Source organism: Gymnoscopelus braueri, assembly GCF_963280865.1.
Source record: "Gymnoscopelus braueri genome assembly, chromosome: 7".
NCBI classification, from domain to species: Eukaryota; Metazoa; Chordata; class Actinopteri; order Myctophiformes; family Myctophidae; genus Gymnoscopelus; species Gymnoscopelus braueri.
Window position 1 is genome coordinate 31318434 of NC_137608.1, and position 20450 is coordinate 31338883.

General features: G+C 39.8%; 1 protein-coding gene across 1 annotated transcript; it reads right to left on the minus strand.

The window, feature by feature from the left end:
• On the minus strand, nt 1-10313 carry slc6a4b (solute carrier family 6 member 4b; the record flags this gene model as incomplete). The annotated part of the gene is made up of 13 exons (XM_080433571.1): nt 1-81; nt 705-872; nt 2072-2172; nt 3290-3389; nt 3667-3798; nt 4656-4768; nt 5194-5330; nt 5682-5785; nt 7056-7190; nt 7317-7455; nt 7616-7835; nt 8257-8391; nt 10079-10313. The coding sequence occupies 13 exons, from the start codon at nt 10311-10313 to the stop codon at nt 1-3; spliced, it is 1800 nt and encodes a 599-aa protein (XP_080289697.1).
• Between the last annotated feature and the right edge of the window lie 10137 nt (nt 10314-20450).

A 20450-nucleotide genomic window follows, 5' to 3' on the forward strand; every position in this document is an offset into this window, starting at 1 on the left:
TTATGGTATTGGAGTCATGTTGATGGCGTCTGTGTGGATGTCTGGCACAGTCCTCTCAGGTCTCAGACACACTGCCAGACGCTGTGGGCAACAATCGGGACAGAAGGGGTCTCAAATTACAAACAGCATTGGGTAATTCAAGATGAATTCTATCCAAATATGGTGTGTGTCATGCTGACTGTGACAGCATGACATCAGATGCAAACAAACCGTGTCATCTTGACATCAGAGTAAAAAAATGGAATCATCGTATCAGCTGTGCGATGTAGGTGTGAGGGCCACACAGCGGCCCGAACTCTAGGTGTGAGCTAGTTTTCCAAAGATTTCCAAACGTTTTTGAATTTTTTATTTTCAGAAAAGTGAATATAGCAGATCTACAAGCTCACAACACATCGCAATGCTTGTAGATCTGCTATTCTGCTATTTATGATACAACAAGGTAGTGCTTAAACCCTCTATACTTTGTGAACTAGTACTGAGTTGACTGGGGTTGGCTCTGTACTTGGTCTGCTTTTTACCCCCTCCACACCAAATCGCTTTGCCGAAAATAGAGTGTTGTGAACTTGTAGATCGTTCCCCCCAGAATAGGGATGCTATGGTTCAAGTGGTCAAGTGGTTAAGGGGTGTGCTGTCACATGTTGCTAAATTTCACATTACTTTGTGGGAAATGTACTGCATGAAGAAACTGTATGAGATCCACTGACCTGTTTAAGTGATCCAGGGGTCCACACTAGTTTGTATACCATATAGATTGGGATCCACATGAAGGATGAGAAGCCAATGAGGTAGCCCACTGTGATGCTCCATTCAGGGTACTTGTAGTCAAACAACGTGAGGGGTGGTGCTTTCAGCAGGGAACTCACTATGATATACTAAATAGAAAAAATGAGGGAAGAATTGTGAAACCAATCCTGAAGAGATATATTTAGAAAATCCTCTCTGTCGATTTTCTTTGATTGTCATTATGCAAATACTGAATTGACTGGCAGTGATTCCCAAGCAGTGTGCCAAGGCACACTGTTGTGCCATGATGAGCCAAGTCCATGTGTGCCTTGGGATTTTGTGACAACCACACATTATTATTGCAAATACTGTATACAGAATCAACTTTCAGAATCAGAATCAAATGGATGTAAGGATCAAGCAAAGGAAGGCCATAGAGTCATACTATCTAAAAGTGATGCATGTGTATCACTTAACCCTATACTTTGTTGACCGGAGTACCCCCCCGGGTCTATCCTTGGCCCCCTAATTTCTTTCCCTCTACACCAACATCTCTACACTGACAATAGCAGATCTACAAGCTCAAAATGCATCGCAAGATCTGCTATTTTTAAAAGTTCTTATGGAACATTCAGCAACTTTGGGCACATTTTCTTTGAAAGATAATTTTCTTTTTTTCGCCAGTCATTTTGTTAACAAACAATAACTGGTAATTTTTGTACGGTTTCTAAGCCATGTAGTATTTATTTTCCTACTTAATTTTCCAGATAGGTGCATGTTAATGTCATTTCCATCAAAATTATTTATAGTTAAGGGGATTTAGAGTATCCTTTCTAATGTTTTTACGGCCTGTCTGCCTGTCTGAGTATCCAGAGCTAATCTCACAATCCGCTCGACAGATCAGCTCTAAATTTCTGGTACACACTGCAAGTAGGCAGAAATACCTCTAAATTTTTTTCACATTGCTGTCAGGCAGAAACCTCACATCTCCATATTTCAACTTCTTATTTTTTTCATAAATTAATGCCCTACTTCACTTCATTTCATCATAGACAAGAGTGTCGCACAAAAGTAGTGAAAATAGCAGATCTACAAGCTTCCAACACATTGCATCGCGACACGTTGTGAGCTTGTAGATCGTCTATTTTCACAATTCTTTAAATAATAATAACAATTCCCTAAAAGTGCTTGAAGTGCTGGTGATCTTTTCGTTTTAATGTCATTCTTTCTCAACCATGCACCCAGTAAGAGATTGTTGTTTGTGACGAGGGCTCTCATTTCTTTTGAAGTTACAGATTCACCCTTAAATGCATGTCCGCTACTGCTAGTTTCCAGTGTGAGCTCTTACCGCTAGAAACGCTGGACTGATGGCCACCCAGCACACCTTCCAGAACAACCCTGGGGCACTGCCCAACATTGCCTGGATGTCATTACTGAACCGGTTGATGCCTGCAAATGATTTCACAGTAAGACATTGCAAATACAATACTACTACTATATATTGAAACCTTGAAATGCATGATGTGAAGTCATCAGTTTTCTTTTCACTCAAATCATTTTTACGCCGTGGCACTGTGGGAGGCGAGCAGTCTAGAAGAGTGTGTGTGTGTGTGTGTGTGTGTGTGTGTGTGTGTGTGTGTGTGTGTGTGTGTGTGTGTGTGTGTGTGTGTGTGTGTGTGTGTGTGTGTGTGTGTGTGTGTGTGTGTGTGTGTGTGTGTGTGTGTGTGTGTGTGTGTCTGTCTGTCATTCTGTTTGTCTGGGGCTAATCTCAATGCCAAATTTCTTTTGCACACTTCCATTAGGCCAAGGAGTACCTCCACGTATCTCACATGTTTTATGTTTTGTGAAATAGTTTTTAATAATGATATATTATATAAAGGAAGTCAATGACGCTCTGATTGGGCTGAAAAACATTGCCCAGATATGGAATCATACTGTATGTCATAAATCACTGATGTCATAGAGTGGCCACATGAAGTCCAAGATCCACATGTAGTCAGGGGATATTAGCAGAAAGATTTCCAATCTTGGAATAAATTCCTTACCAAAAACAATCTTCACCAATGTGTTTGTAAAGGTGTCTACAAAACAGCCCAATCTCAATGGGCTTTTTACACAAAAAGTATACCTGGACAAGGATGGCTATGGCCGTTTTTAGCCCAAGGAGTGGTTTTGGTGCAAAACAAATGCTTGCAATGGATTCAGAATCATAAAAACACCCTTGTTTGACCCCTCACATGCTACTTAAAACAGAATTAAAATTAGATTTTTTTTTGCCCTGCATGGAAATGCAGGGAAATGGTGGGTACCCCAACTTTCAGCAGCTGTCAAAAATTCTCCTAGGGAAACTGAATTTCAGTCTTTGTGAGATGTGTTACTAGACACCTTTACAAACACATTGGTGAAGTTTTTTTTTGGTAAGGAATTTATTCCAAGATTGGAAATCTTTCTGCTAATATCCCCTGACTAATGGGAGCCTCTTCGTTATTAGACCCAGTCTTATTTTCCCTGTGGTCAACAACTCACACTGTACAATACATAAAGCATGATTTAATTCCTTGCTTACCATAGAACCAGGAAACTGCAATGGCTTCAAGGAAACCAACTGCAATGATGGAAGGACCTACGCCAAATTCCTCCAGCAGCTTCACCACAAAGGCTCCACCCTGGCAATATTGTACAGTATAACAAGATAAAATGAATCAAGATGAACCAAGCAACTTAAAAACTGTCTGGGGCGCACACAAAAGCCAGAGTAGATGTTAAAATGAACCCAGAAGTGTTTTAAAGTGAAACACCCCTTTCATTTTGTCAGCTCTATTGTCTGATACCACTTCAGCCTCATCAAGACATCTTCAAGATGCTCTGTAGAAATACATTTTGATTGTGCTTCTGGCTGATATTGATTTATGATTTGAAAAATGTACTCTATTGGTTACTTACATTTGTGAGGGTACTTAGAGAGCCCAAAAAGCAGAGAACAACCAATCCCAGAACCAAGAGTTCTCGTCTGTGGGAGAAATAATCTGGGTATTCATCCAATACAGCAGTGATGATTGCCTCCAGCCCACCAAACTAAGATACACAGCAAAGACATGCACTGTAAGGCAAGGCAAGGCAACTTGATTTACATACACAAATGCAATTCAGAGTGCTTTACATACAGTAGGGCATGAAAATGTATTTAAAGGCATAATAATAATAAGGGGGGGGATTTCCGAGAGCCGAAAAACTGTGAATGTCTGTGTATCTGTCTGTCCCCGGGTCTGCGGAGAACGCATCAAATCTCCTTGTGTTTGGGAGTGGTGTGGGGACCGGCTACCCTGATTGGCCAACCCGACCCGTTGGCTTAACTCATTGGCCGAGCTTCGCCTTGCCTGCTGCGCCAATGTGTTATTTGTCCGCCGGCTTCCCTGAGTGGCTAACCCGACCCGTTCACTTCAGTGATTAGCTGAGCTTTGCATAACGTTTTTACCGCTCCGCCAATAAATATAAAATACACCTGAGACTCCAACATGTCAGACAACAACGACTACATCAGGTAAAGGAGTAATGGATGGGCATGTATTTCCGACTTGTGTCATTCCCAACTTGCATTGCGCCCTCTACATATTAACACATCTCCATGCATTTTGCGCATATTTAAGTGTTCAGATTTCTACCTAACACAATACTCCATCAGAAGCAGAAGAAAAAATCATAATTTAGCATCAGAACAATCAAGTGTACATTTGTTTTAGTTTTTTACAAAAAGCTGGTGGAGAGCATTAAAGTTTTCAGCCTAGATTTAGAGGCAGTCAGAGTTTCCCTCCGGAAATCTCATTTCCATTTGATTTCACTTCTGAAATCAAATGGAAATGAGATTTCCGGAGGGAGGGTTTACCAGGCTAGTTAATGGGTAACATTAAGTGTTAATTGTTCAAAATTCCTACCGTGCTGTCAAGACCCAGGGTGATCATCATCACAAAAAAGATAATGGCAAAAAATGTTGAGCCCCACATGTTGGCAATGGCCTCTGGGTAAGTAATGAAAAGTAGACTTGGTCCTGCAAATATGAAAAAAAGGAGCGTCATAGTGAATGTTTTAAGCCTTTAAATAGATGGCAGAACACAAAAGTACATTTGATCATATCACAGAACCAACGGTGCCTTGTATATTTATCTTTATATTGTAATTGTATGCTTTTTACTCATAATTTTTTACTTATTCTTTATATATGTAACTGCAGTTCAGCAGAAGCTTGCACTAAATCATTTCAACCACTCCTTTATACCTGGTGTAAACTTATGATGTGACAATGAAGTTGAAGTTGAGTTGAAGTTATACTTCGTTCTAGAACAGTCTCACTTGGTGAGTGGCACGGTCGTGCAACAAAGTATAAATGAGGCTTTACTTTAAGTTGCCCCACACACTGTAAAATCGTCATTGATCATTTAACTCTCAGATTTAATTATCACAACATACAGCTACTGTACTTGCCTTTATCTCTGGCCACATCCTCTACCTCCACGTGCCTCTTCTCTGCCATGTGGCCCAGCACAGTGAAGATTACAAACCCTGAGACAAAGCTTGTCAGGCAATTCACTAGACTGGTCACTATAGCATCGCTGTTGAGGAAGAAACCCATATTATTGTCGCATTTAACATTATACAGTTATGGTGGAATGTGATGTGAAAGATCAAAAGAGGTTTATTTTACTTGCATGAGCTACAATTACCAGCATGAGCCTAATGTTATATCCTACATCCTTTTTTTTTTCTTCATGTTTTTTGATGGGAAGCAACGGACTGTAGCACTGTGCCCTCAGGTAAATAAAGTTTACCCAAACCTAGATTCTGACCTTCTGCCTCTATTCATTATACATTAATGACATACAATAGGTGCAATGTTTATATATTTCAATTCACATACACAGATATCAGCAATTGATTAAACAAGAGCACTGCTTTGTTCTTACCGATAGCAGTTGTTTGTGAAAGGGTTGTAGCTTGAAAGGGCAAGAAGCACCCCAAATCCAGGTCCAAGAGAGAAGAAGATTTGAGCAGCAGCATCTACCCATACCTGCAGAAATAATGTATGTGTACTGTATATTCATTCATTCATCATACTATACTCTCGTCAATATTAACACAAATACTGTAAGTTTACCTGCTTTTATTTGGCCTCAGTGGGTTTAGCTACAAGCATAACCAGAAATAGTGCTTTCATATACTGGTTGCAATTGATTGGATTTGTGTATATCAATGTTTATAATTGATACATTTTTGTTCATATTGTAAAAGACAATTATACGCCTTATCCAGCCAATGTCCATCATCAGCCTCAAAGACGAGAACGCTGCTGCATTCCTTTTATGTTTATCTGTGAACCCAATCTGCATGATATACAATATAATACAATATCTGCACAGTGCCCAATTGTCTCAATCCAGTCCTCTAATCTCTCTCTTTATATCAGTATGTTATATTTTTCCTGTATTTCGCCCACATTTTTTGTAGGAGCTAAACAACCTTCAATTGTGTTTTTTTTTGTATTGGTCAAGTGAGGGAATGACAGCCTGTGAGAGTGTTTATGTGTTTGTGTGTGTATGGGGGGAAGGAGAGGGGTGGAGTACTGCTGTTGGTTTAGGAGAAGTACGGGTGCAACGGTTAATCAAGCTAATCAATTTAATGTATAAAAAATATAATATAATAAACAAATATACAAAACTTCTCAATACCTTTCAAACTTTTTCATAGATAGCAAATCGACATACGTATCCAGCTCCTAGCTGTAATTTAATTCCAGTCTTGTTTTAATAATTCAAAGTAAAATTCAGCACTCACAACCAATATAAACACATCAGTATCATCATATTTTCATTTGATCTATATTTTAATTGTTTACTGTGACCTATATCTGTAATAACATTTTGTAAGCTGAAAAGCGCTATGATAGCCTTAATCTAGTTGCAATACAGCTGTGTTCTGAGAGATCTGAAGAGGAGCATGCATGCGGCAGAAAAAAAGGAGGGAGAACATTAGGTATTTGTGAGTGAAACAGAAAGGGAGGCCTTTGTTAATGGGGAAAAAAAATCTAAACCAATTATGCATCTTATTATCCTGGTCTGTGGCTTATTTATGCATCTCATCTCATCTCATCCATATTCCCTGGCACCAAAGCACTTACACGTGCTCTGAAAACAACTGCTCTGACTTCCAACGATGCTTTTCACTGGGCCAATTCTCAAAGCACCGGACATATTAGACAGTTTTACCTTACTCTTAATGTAAAATATTGTTATTTCACATTATTTTGTAACTAGGAGTAAATATTTTTTGTTACAACTTACACTGGTTTCAAGGAGCTTATCCCATTGGGGCTTGAGGTAGAACACCACACCTCTCCAGGCACCAGGCAGAGTGGCACCACGGATCAGCAGGATGAACAATACAACATAGGGCAAGGTAGCAGTCACCCACACTACCTGGCATGGAACAAACCCATGAACAGAGAGGATAGAGTACAGATAAAAAGTAAACACAATTTGATATGCATTTATCCACTGACTACACGTATATTATTTAGGGAAAATGCGTCCCCAATACAGTACCTTGCCTGAGGTTTTCACCCCCTTCCAGAGGCTGAAGTATACTATGGTGAAGATGAGAAATAGGCAGAGCATTAGCTGCCAGCGAACGCCACCAACATTATGTAACCCATCGGATTTGTGGATCTCAAGAACATTCCTCCTGTCAGGATAAAATGCATAAATCAGCTTTTTTTTTATCACATAATTCGACCCCCAATCCTGTTTTCTCAAAATGTTAAGACTACAAAATAATAGTAGAATCTTTTTTGTATGATTATTATTTAATTTTTTTCCACTTCCACTTACATGCACTTACGTACGTGTAAAATTCCTCTGCAGGAGACCTGGAATAATTTGTCCAGATGACACTGTCATTGCCAAAATAATTGGTACAGTTCTCAGTGTTCCACGTATTGTTACAGCTGGCCCATGGCAACTCTCTGGAGAAAGAGGAGTAGAAGTAGAAGAGTGCCCAGGCGATGATGGTGTTGTAGTAGAAGGACACGTATAGTGCGATGATACAAATGGCATACCCTATACCTGGAACAGGACAAAAGTTCTGGTAAGGAGGAATTCACATATCTAAATAGAGCACAGCATTGTGATGGCAGCAATCTGTCAGTTTCTTCTAAAAAGCCAAAAATTTGAAACACATTTATTTTTAGTGCTCATTGTTGCACTGCTCATTACATTTTTGAAGGGATAACGGTTGACTATAATATTTCAAATACACATTATTTCACACTGCCGATTATGTTGTGCAGTTGGTTGTAGTTATTCAAATTACACCCAGTAAACTGAAGAAAATATGGTTCTACAAAGTAATTTTCATAAGATTAGGCTATGTGACTGGAATAGTTAACCTATATATTATTGATTGCATGATCAGCAGCTCAGTAGTCTAATCTGTTTTTTTTTTCTTTTACAACAAAAACATAATGGCCTATAGCAGAAACCTTACCTTTGAAAATTGGACAGATGTGTTTCCATATTGAAATGGCACCAGTCCTATGGTACTGGCCCAGTGCCAGCTCCATGTAAAAGAGTGGAACTCCACCAAAGATGGCCATCAAAATGTAAGGAATGAGAAAAGCCCCTGCACAGAGATACACAAAGGTAGATTTAATTTAGGTCAATGATAGGACGTTTTCAGTAAGATCGTTCTTTTTCCTTTTTTTATGGTAGAAACATGAGTCCTGTTGGCTGTTTTGAGCAAGACTGTATTAATGTATACTCTTTTAGACTTTTGAATTTGTTGGCTTTTTATTTATTAATATAGGCCTATACTTCCTTCTTGGTCTAGTCTTTTTGCTCAGGTTCCCTTATTATGATGCAGCCTATTACATTTTGTTGTGAGCTGTTACAGTTTTAGAAAGAAAGTATGCAAATCACATGAAGGAAGAAGGCTTTCTAAAAGGTTATAGGAAATTGGAAAATATGAAACGGATATACAAATTAATAATGAGGTTCAATTAGGCTTACTTTGCGTAATTAAAGCCAAACAACTATTTAAGTCATGTCAGGCAGGGCATCCAAGATATGAGCAGAAATAAAACTAAAACCTTACACAAAATCTGAATACAGTTCTTTCTCAGAGAACACAGGGTGCAATATTAAGGTGCAGGAGAGATGCAGTTCAATACCAAGGACAGCTCCTGTTTGTGCCTACTCTCCCTTTACTATAAGACAGTGGTTTTCAACCCTTTTCATATCAAGGTCCATTATTTATTCTGCATTTGAGCCACAGACCACCATTTGATGAGATTTAGCCTCTCAGACCCAAAGATTGTTCAAAATTCCATGCTGTATTGATGTTGTTACCATAGGAGAGATAACAGGCAAACGCTGATCAAAATAACAATTCTTCTATATTCTCTAATTGTGTAGACTTCTTGTAAATAAAGTAATGCAGATGTTTAACAATAATTTAACTCTCGAGAGTGTAAAAAGAAACCAAATGGACCCATAAGGGTCCATTTGGTTTCATTTTACACTCTCAAGAATTAAAGATCTAATAAGGGTCCATTTGGTTACCAACTCTCCATCATTTAGCTGGGGACCACCTGGAACCCCCTCAAGGACCACTGGTGGTCCCAGGACCACTGGTTGAGAACCACTGCTCATGACATAGAAGACATAGCCTGCCCTAGGCTACCTTTATGTAACACACATAGTGCACATAGAGATGGCCCCAGCCATGGTGTGGATATCTTTAAAAGAAACACACCTTTTTAGCCTTGATTTTATTTAGTGTTCTTATTTCGACTTGCACTTTTACTGTTATTTCGTATTTTATTATTAGTTTTATTACCTATTATATTCTATTTATTCATTTTTTTAAACTTACTCTTCCCTTTTTATGTTCAGCACTTGAGTTGTATATTTGATGTACTGTATAGACCAATGACTGCTTGAAATAAAGTTTGAGTCCATCGACCTCAATGGAAATAAGCCCTTTGGGCTTTTTTTGTGTTTTAGCACCTTTTGTATAAATCTGTAACACTGTACCGTTTTTTGCAAACTGTTAATAAAGTATTCAATCAATCAATCAATCAATGACGCAAATAGCATCTTATGTGGTCGGCACTATTTGTATCTGATCTGAGTGTATTACAGCATGACAAGTAGGCTAAATCACGGAGAACGAGAAGCATAGTAGTAGACTAGTAATTAAAGCTTATTTTGGAACAGTTTTACAAATAAGTAATTTGAAGAAAAATATAAAAAAAATAATGTTTTTGAAACATTTTATATACACAAATCTAATTTCTAAAAACTCTTACCGCCTCCGTTTTGATAACATATGTATGGAAATCTCCAAACGTTCCCCAAGTCCACCGCAAAGCCGATGACAGATAAGAGAAAGTCCATCTTTTTGCTCCATTTGTCCCTCGAGTCCGTTCGTGTGATGATTGGCACGGCGACAGCAGCATTGTTGTATGATCCGGGGTTCGGTGAGCCTTGGGCGCTTAGACTCCCAGTCCCTGCCAGGACCGTTGACTCCTGTCGGGGCTGCATGGTGACCTATCAAAAGTCACTAGTACACCTCCTGGATGAACTTTGAAAAAAGTGCCGAGGCTGAGGGAGAGCAGACTTTCACAGTACAGTATATCGATGACAGGTCCGAGTGGGAGGAGTTTGGGAGGTGGTTCTAATCTAAATGGATGCAGCACTGGGCATTTGGCTCACCTACCTGTCAGTGGTGGTTAACCACTTAAACACCATATGGGTAACTGGAGTCCCTCAGGGCTCAATACTAGTGTATTTTCTGTTTTGGGTTACATTTTCGCTGAAAACAGACGATCGCTGCCTGCCACGAGTTGTGAGCTTGTCGATCTGCTCTCTTCTGTGAAAGCTTTCCCCACAATAAGGATGCTGGGGTTTAAGTGGTTAAAGCCATCCACTGGGGTTCACTGGGCAAAATGTGGGTTACATATAGCCTTAGCTTACCTTGCTGTCAGTGTGTCCTTTTGCACTCAACCCATTATTACAGGTCCGAGTGGGAGGAGTTTGGGAGGAGGTTCTAAATAGATGCACTGGACATTTGGCTCACCTACCTCACCTGTCAGTAGGTGGTTAATCACTTAAACCCCATATGGGTAACTGTAATACCTCAGGGCTCAATACTAGTGTATTTTCTGTTTTGGGTTATTGTGGGGAAAGCTTTCACTGAAAATAGCCGATCGACAAGCTCACAATGCGTCTCAGTGCGACGTGTTGAGAGCTTGTCAATCTGCTATTTTCTGCAAAAGCTTTCCCCACAATAAGGATGCTGGGGTTTAAGTGGCTAAAACCAGATTCACTGGGCATTTGGCTCACCTACCTACCTGTCAGTAGATGGTTAAAGCCAGATTCACTGGGCATTTGGCTCACCTACCTACCTGTCAGTAGGTCGTTAAAGCCAGATTCACTGGGCATTTGGCTCACCTAGTAGGTGGTTAGAGCCAGATTCACTGGGCATTTGGCTCACCTGGCTGTCTCAGTAGATGGTTAAAGCCAGATTCACTGGGAAATTGGGTTACATACATACAGTAGCGGAGTAGCCTACCTGTCAGTGGGTGCTTAAAGAAAGATATCAGTGTGTCCTTTTGCACTCAACCCATACTACAGGAGAGGACTGCATGAAAGGTCTCTTAACTAAAATGGAAAATTATTTATAGATGCCACAAGATCTTGAGATAATAAATGTTTCCTTCGGGCACAGCACTATCTTGTTAAGACTGATGTGAATATTCTAAACATATAACCTTGCATGTTGCTGTTTATTGCATGATTATGTCATTCTGTGGCAACAGGTGATACATCCAGGTTGATTTGAACCAGTTAAACAAATGTATCATTGAGTTGAAAAGATGCACACAGCTGTGCATTTACTGAAGTTCACTAACAATTTCAAAACATGAAACACATTTGAATGTTTTAACAGTTTAATGGCCACAATAGAACATTTATTTAGGAGACATTTGAGTAACTAAGTTAGATACAATTAACACAATTCCTGCTCTTTAACAAATATTTTCAAGAATATTATTCCATGGATCAAATTTGTACATTCAATTTCAAAAGTGTAATTTTTTTAGATATGGATAATGTTATTAATCTGCTAAACATATTACATTTTGTGGCCAATGCGGAATAAATTGCACTTCAGTGTTTGCACACATGTTCTCTCATTGGATAGACCTAGCTGTAAGGTTCTCAAATCAGTGAAAGTTTGCTAGCCATAAATAACATCCTTCCTGGTCCTGGGTTAATGTAGTTTGGTGAAGACAGCAGAGAATAGCCTCTCTGTGGCATAACATCACTCGTTAGGAAAACCTAATAAAATGACTTTGTAATCAAATCCACCGCTTTTAGCACTGACTGGTTGAAAAGACTGCTAACCAGATATACAGAGAGGAGTAATCACAAAGGTCATTGAGTGGAGAGTGCATCAAATTAAGTTAGTTTGGGAAGTGGATATGGCAATGAGATAGAGCAGGAGGCATCCAGTGAAATTGTCACTTAAAAGCCAAATGGCAGCCAAACAGTCTGACCTTTTTACGATGCAACTGTACCTCATGACTAGCAGACTGAGTCAACTGAAATTCAGTTTGTTTGATAGATGGTGGGTATATAGATAGATAGATGGATGGATGGATGGATGGATGGATGGATGGATGGATGGATGGATGGATGGATGGATGGATGGATGGATGGATGGATGGATGGATGGATGGATGGATGGATGGATGGATGGATGGATGGATGGATGGATGGGTAGGTAGGTAGGTACTGTAGGTAGGTAGGAAGGTAGGTAGGTAGGTAGGTAGGTAGGTAGGTAGGTAGGTAGGTAGGTAGGTAGGTAGGTAGGTAGGTAGGTAGGTAGGTAGGTAGGTAGGTAGGTAGGTAGGTAGGTAGGTAGGTAGGTAGGTAGGTAGGTAGGTAGATCGATAGATAGATAGATAGATAGATAGATAGATAGATAGATAGATAGATAGATAGGTAGGTAGGTAGGTAGGTAGGTAGGTCGATAGATAGATAGATAGATAGATAGATAGATAGATAGATAGATAGATAGATAGATAGATAGATAGATAGATAGATAGATAGATGGATGGATGGATGGATGGATGGATGGATGGATGGATGGATGGATGGATGGATGGATGGATGGATGGATGGATGGATGGATGGATGGATGGATGGATGGATGGATGGGTAGGTAGGTAGGTACTGTAGGTAGGTAGGAAGGTAGGTAGGTAGGTAGGTAGGTAGGTAGGTAGGTAGGTAGGTAGGTAGGTAGGTAGGTAGGTAGGTAGGTAGGTAGGTAGGTAGGTAGGTAGATCGATAGATAGATAGATAGATAGATAGATAGATAGATAGATAGATAGATAGGTAGGTAGGTAGGTAGGTAGGTAGGTCGATAGATAGATAGATAGATAGATAGATAGATAGATAGATAGATAGATAGATAGATAGATAGATAGATAGATAGATAGATAGATAGATAGATAGATAGATAGATAGATAGATAGATAGATAGATAGATAGGTAGGTAGGTAGGTAGGTCGATAGATAGATAGATAGATAGATAGATAGATAGATAGATAGATAGATAGATAGATAGATAGATAGATAGATAGATAGATAGATAGATAGATAGATAGATAGATAGATAGATAGATAGATAGATAGATAGATAGATAGATAGATAGATAGTAAATAGATAAATCCCATCTCACTGCCAGAGATGGGACTGGGAAAGCTGGGACTGGTGAACAATCAGCCTTGGGAAAAAGCAATGGGTGCTCAGCCAAGGACCAGGGGCCCTTGAGGGCCAAAGCATAACAGCCAATCCCTTACTATCTCTGGCATTCACTAACATACAGTCCTGTCAATCCAAGTTGACACACATGAACAGAAGAACATCAGACTGACAGAAATTTGTACCACATGCCCTGGTGCCTATTAGGGCCTGTCGACTCCAATCACACTTGGACATGCTGGCCCGAAGATCTTACTGACAGTGTCCACACCCCAAGTCAAACAGACATGGATACGACCACATTGTTTTTTTCTTTTCTTTTTGTTTATTGTTTTATATTGTCTTACAATTTGATATAGTTTTTAATAGTAGTCATTTGTTAATTCGTTGTCCATATGATCAATATTATTCCATTCCTTCTCTCATTCATATTCCTTATTTTCAGATTTTTCCTTTGATCTTACTTTCCTCATCGGCTTTACATAACATTTATTTCCTCTTCATTATGGTGCCTCTATTATTCATGACATGTTTTTGTACCTCATTCTGATTCAGAGGAATGCTCAGCATCATATTTCCTTGAGGGGGAGATTATCTGGTCATCTACTTGCACTGATTACTGTGGATCAGGTAATAGCACACAGTAAACTCAGAGTTAAATTATTGTGTAACAATAGACTAAGTCATGGCTGTGCATTCGGATTGTTGATTTGACCCCATGCAAATGAGTGTGGTATTGAATGCTCAGATGCACATTAAGCTACAATAATAACACAGTTGTTGATGACTAATGCTGGAGAGGAGCTGGTGTGATGTGTAATCAGGCTGAAGTCCTGACTTAGCATTAAACATGGTCTACTATTACCTTATCTAAGCCATAGTAATGTCTGATTCATCTCTGGAAGGGAATCCCATATTGAAAGAAGAGGGAGGACACATTTACTATCAAAATGTGGTGTGCTTCTTCATCACAAATGTTTGAAAGAAGGGAGTCGTACAACTCATAACCACGATGCAATACTATTTTATTTTAAGAAGTAGAAACCAACATTTTGACAAGGCAGTCTTCCTCAGAGTTTGGGTGCTTCATCACAAAACCACAGACTGCTGTCCACACGGCAAGAATATAATTGAGCTTGAAAGAAAGTATAATAGTACAGTAGCTCTGTCTGAATGAGATGCTGACACTTTATTTCACCTTCAACTTCATTTCCAGTTGCAGTTTGAAAATGAAAACATCAGTTATTTACCCTTTTCCCATGTCTGTGTTGTTAAATCAGTATACCCAGGTGCCCTCAGGCCTCAATCTCTCAACCAGTTAATATACAATGTTGTGGGTTTGATTCCCAGCTCTGGACGTCCTGTTGGACGTTATTTCTCCACTTCTTTTTGACTTTACCATTTAAAGTTATCTAAAAAGTATTGGAAATGATCAGCAAAGAAATAGGAGGATGAAAATCTTTGGCCTCTCTGTCTGAACATATTTGTGATTAGAACCAACACTACTGTGTGATTAGAAGTCTGGAGATAAACATGTGCCATCCATTGGTCCATGACCAACTTCAGATGCACAGAATAGGCCTAGGCCTATAGGTCAAGGATGCAGTGAAAGTGATGATAGTATAGAAACCGAGATTAGACCTTGGCACTACCCTCCATCACTGTGTTACCACTCCATTCTTTCACCTTCCACTGACAGTTTGGAGTATGATTTGGTGGCATGTGCTGCAATAGTTTTTGGGCGGTGAAACCGCCCCTGTATGTGAGGTTTGGATTTTGCACCCCCCAACCCTGCGCTGTGATTGGCCACCAGTCTATTCAGGACTGTGATTGGCCACTAGTGAAACATGACACATGTGCATAGCCCTATAAATAGGACTAGGCACTTAAAACACTTTTTGAGTGGTGCCAACCACTCCTACATTTGACCGTGTCTGTGTGTCCGTCTGTCCGTCTGTGTGTCCGTATGAGCACGGCCTCTCTGTATGTTTGAGCACAGCCTCAACAGCTGCGGCTGATTGCAACACAAAGATGCAACCATACAGGTACAGTACAGTACAGACCGTACAGTACAGTACAGTACAGTACAGACCGTACAGTACAGTACAGTACCGTACAGTACAGGTACAGTACAGTACGGTACAGGTACAGTACAGTACAGACCGTACAGTACAGGTACAGTACAGTACAGGTACAGGTACAGTACAGTACGTACAGTACAGTACAGTACGTACAGTACAGTACAGTACAGTACAGTACAGTACAGACCGTACAGTACAGTACAGTACGTACAGTACAGTACAGTACGAACAGTACAGTACAGGTACAGGTACAGGTACAGGTACAGGTACAGTACAGTACAGTACAGTACAGTACAGTACAGACCATACAGTACAGTACAGTACAGACCGTACAGTACAGTACAGTACAGTACAGTACAGACCGTACAGTACAGTACAGTACAGTACAGTACAGTACAGTACAGTACAGTACAGTTAGAGGTACAGTACAGTACAGGTACAGTACAGTACAGACCGTACAGTACAGTACAGTACACACACACACACACACTTTTGAGTAAAATACTTAATGAGTAAAAATACTTAAAATGAGTAAAAATACTTAAATATTAGTAAAGATACTTTAAAGTTCCTAAACTGAGTAAAAATACTTTAAATGAGTAAAAATACTTAAAATGCATAAAAATACTTAAAAGATGTTAAAATGAGTAAAAACATGTACAAATCTGTACAAACATTTTAAAGTACTTAAAATGAGTAAAAATACATTGAAGTCATCAAAGTCTGTAAAAAGTAACTAATGAAATGAACTCATGAAAGGCACCACTCTCTTCACACTGGGTGTGATTTTTTTAAGTGTACAATGGTTGGTCCACAATATTACTTTTCTTTAAGTGAACTTCCATCACTGTGATGACCACTGTGACCACACCGCCCACTTCACACTGGGTGTGATTTTTGGGTGGTGAAACCGCCCCTATATGTGAGGTTTGGATATTTGCAATCCTGTGCTGTGATTGGCCACCAGTGTACCCCCCTAACCCTGCACTGTGATTGGCCAATCACAGTCTATTCACTGTGATTGGCTAGTGAAACATGACACATGTGCATAGCCCTATAAATAGGACTATGCACTTAAAAAAAACACATTTATGTTTTTTTTTTTGTTAGGGGTGTACAATGGTTGGTCCACAATATTACTTTTCTTTAAGTGAACTTCCATCACTGTGATGACCACTGTGACCACACCGCCCACTTCACACTGGGTTTGATTTTTGGGCGGTGAAACCGCCCCTATATGTGAGGTTTGGATATTTGCACCCCCCAATCCTGTGCTGTGATTGGCCACCAGTGTACCCCCCTAACCCTGCACTGTGATTGGCCAATCACAGTCTATTCACTGTGATTGGCTAGTGAAACATGACACATGTGCATAGCCCTATAAATAGGACTATGCACTTAAAAAAAACACATTTATGTTTTTTTTTTTGTTAGGGGTGTACAATGGTTGGTCCACAATATTACTTTTCTTTAAGTGAACTTCCATCACTGTGATGACCACTGTGACCACACCGCCCACTTCACACTGGGTGTGATTTTTGGGCGGTTGGCAATAGTGAGGTTTGGATATTTGTACAACTAATCCTGCGCTGTGATTGGCCAAAAACTTACAAAAAGGTTTGGATATTTGTACAACAAACCCTGCACCGTGATTGGCCAATCACAGTCTATTCAGGACTGTGATTGGCCAGTGTCACATGACACATGTGCATAGCCCTATATAAGAAACCATAACTTTAAAAAAAACATAAATTTGTTTTTCTAAAGTTATGGTTTCTTCCATCATAAAGAGTGTTTCAATAAATGTATTTATTTTTTGTACATGATTGGTTGACTCCATTCAGTATTGTGATTAGCTAGTAAGACACCGCCCACTTCACACAGGGTGTGATTTTTGGGCGGTGAAACCGCCCCTATAAGTGAGATTTGGAAAAATGTACATTTTCCTGCGCTGTGATCTGGGCCCAGGAAATTAGTAGAATTATCCTGCGCTGTGATTGGCCAATCACAGCCTATTCAGGACTGTGATTGGCCAGTGTCACATGACACATGTGCATAGCCCTATATAAGCAACCATAACTTGAAAAAAACCAAAATTTGGTTTTTTTCAAGTTATGGTTTTGTCCATCATAAAGAGTGTTTCAATAAATGTATTTATCCTTTGTACATGATTGATCGACTCCATTCAGTATTGTGATTAGCTAGCAAGACACCGCCCACTTCACACAGGGTGTGATTTTTTTGTTTTTGTTTTACTTTTTACCCGCTTTTTCTCCCCAATTTAGTCCTTATGCCAATTGATTCTAGCCTGGTAAACCATCCCGGTCACGTGAAATCACATTATCATGTAAGTTCTGCCCAAGCGCTGGGTGGGTGTTTTGCAGAAACCAAAACGTGAAAGAGCCAATCAGCGTCTGTCAATAACAGGACCCTGAGTGCAGACACTGATTGGCTCTTCCACTTTATGGTTTCTGCAAAACGCCCACCCAGTGCTTGGGGCCAGACCGGTCTGCAGAAGACACATGATAATGTGAATTCACGTGACTGGGATGGTTTACCAGGCTAAATTGATTCCTCCCCACACACATTTCTGTGTTGTCACTGCTGTTATATATCCAACTGACTCACCTGCCAATGTGGAGCCCCCACCGGGAGGTCGTAGAGCCTTCGTCCTACTCCTCCCACCCAACACTCCCTGCAGCCCGTAGGATTACATGCAGTGACAATTATCACCCTCCCCACCCGCCTCCCCTCCGCCGAACACGGGCCAATTGGGTTCGTGTGTAGACGCTCGACAAAGCTGGATCCACCACGGTGGAGTCGAACCCAAAACCTTCCCTCCCTTGAACATGGGCCAATTGTGTTCGTGTAGACGCTCGACAAAGCCGGACGCAACATCTGCGTTGGTGAGCATGCAGGCACTTTAGCACTGCACCACCCCAGTGCTCTGCTGCAATTGTTTTTGATAGACCCATTTGGAGTCAGCACTGCACACCTAAGAAATGTATGTTATCTTTTTATTTACATGAATTTTCCCAGTTATATACACTCTATAGCAATGACGACTATCAGAATATAGAGCTATTTAATACTGATTTTAACAAAAAAATCACACCCTGTGTGAAGTGGGCGGTGTCTTGCTAGCTAATCACAATACTGAATGGAGTCAACCAATCATGTACAAATAATAAATACATTTATTGAAACACTCTTTATGATGGAAGAAACCATAACTTAAAAAAAACAAATGTATGGTTTTTTTAAAGTTATGGTTTCTTATATAGGACTATGCACATGTGTCATGTGACACTGGCCAATCACAGTCCTGAATAGACTGTGATTGGCCAATCACGGTGCAGGGTTAGGCGGGGTACTTTTTGGCCAATCACAGCGCAGGATTTGTTGTACAAATATCCAAACCTCACTTATAGGGGCGGTTTCACCGCCCAGAAATATCACTTACCCTACCTTTAACTTCTAATCCACAATTAACCAGATATAGCTACAACTGGTAGGCTACAGTATGTTGCACTGGGTTGGAAGGGTTTTCCAAATTGATCCAGAAAATATTTGACTATTGAATGTGTCATGACTCACAAAAGGACAGACCATGTATATGCAAAATTCCTGCGAGCTAGCACAACAATTATCAGTAAGGCAGAACATTTTTGACTGAGTAAATGTGATCTTTTTATGCCTGTCTTGAACCTTTTGGATTAATTTGGCTTGTCAAGTACCTTGAATGACAGTATCGCCATCTTCTGGACAATGTGTGAGGTACCATCAGGTAGTAGACATATATAACATATATAATTTATATGCATCATATGTGTATTATATATCTGATTTCGATACTAAGACAAACTCTTTCTTTGCTGCATAAACTTATATAGTTTTTTTATACTCAATAAACGGTGGATATTATGGTAATATCCACCTCTAAAACACAGGGAATGTCCAGTGATTTTAGAAAGCTGCAGTCCTCTAACCTTGTAGGGCTATCAATGGGGAGCCAATACAATCTGTAATAGATAACAAGTGGCATTGTGCTCATCCGCTTATATGGGACCTGTGGATTGACCGCTAATACACAACAAAGAATGTACTTTCTAAAAAAAATGCTATCTTGTCCACAACAAAATGTTCCAAATGTATTTTACTCTGCTTTTATTGAAAGTGTTTCTTCTTCTGCATCAGCTGCTGGTTTGCCAATGCTGCTGAAGCACAAAAAAAATATTTTCTCCTTTTACACCTAACTTGTTGCAACGATAAAAGATGCAAGGCACATGTATGTAGTATGCCTACTGGTGACTTTTGTGATGTTGCTGAAATGCCTTGTGATTGTGCTGCAAATCAATTTCCCAAATGAAGTATACTGTAGGCTATTATCTATTTAAAAGTTGGTCACACTAAAGTAGCCTGCAGTATATTCATATTTTGACCACAAGATGGCATGAAAATAAAAGTGTTTGTTTTATTCCCCACGTGGGAATACTTAATTAGTAGGCCTAAATCAAGGAGGAAAGTTCAGGAAACTCCGTGCCTTGAATTAATTTTATAGACCCCTTAGACGACGTCACACTGATAAGAACCAGTATGCGCGCGCAGGCCGGCACCAAATGAAACCCATTCTGTCATGTCTCGCCTCTCGCTAGGACGCGCCTCACTAGCCAACACACAAGAGGAGGTTGAATGTATTGAAACAGCGCACCCCGAAACAATATGTTGGGAATTGATTGCATGAAACAATCACCTGTGCGTCCAGTAACAATGTTGTTAAACAAATAATTGGTCTAGATATGTTTATTCATAGTAGCTACATTTTAA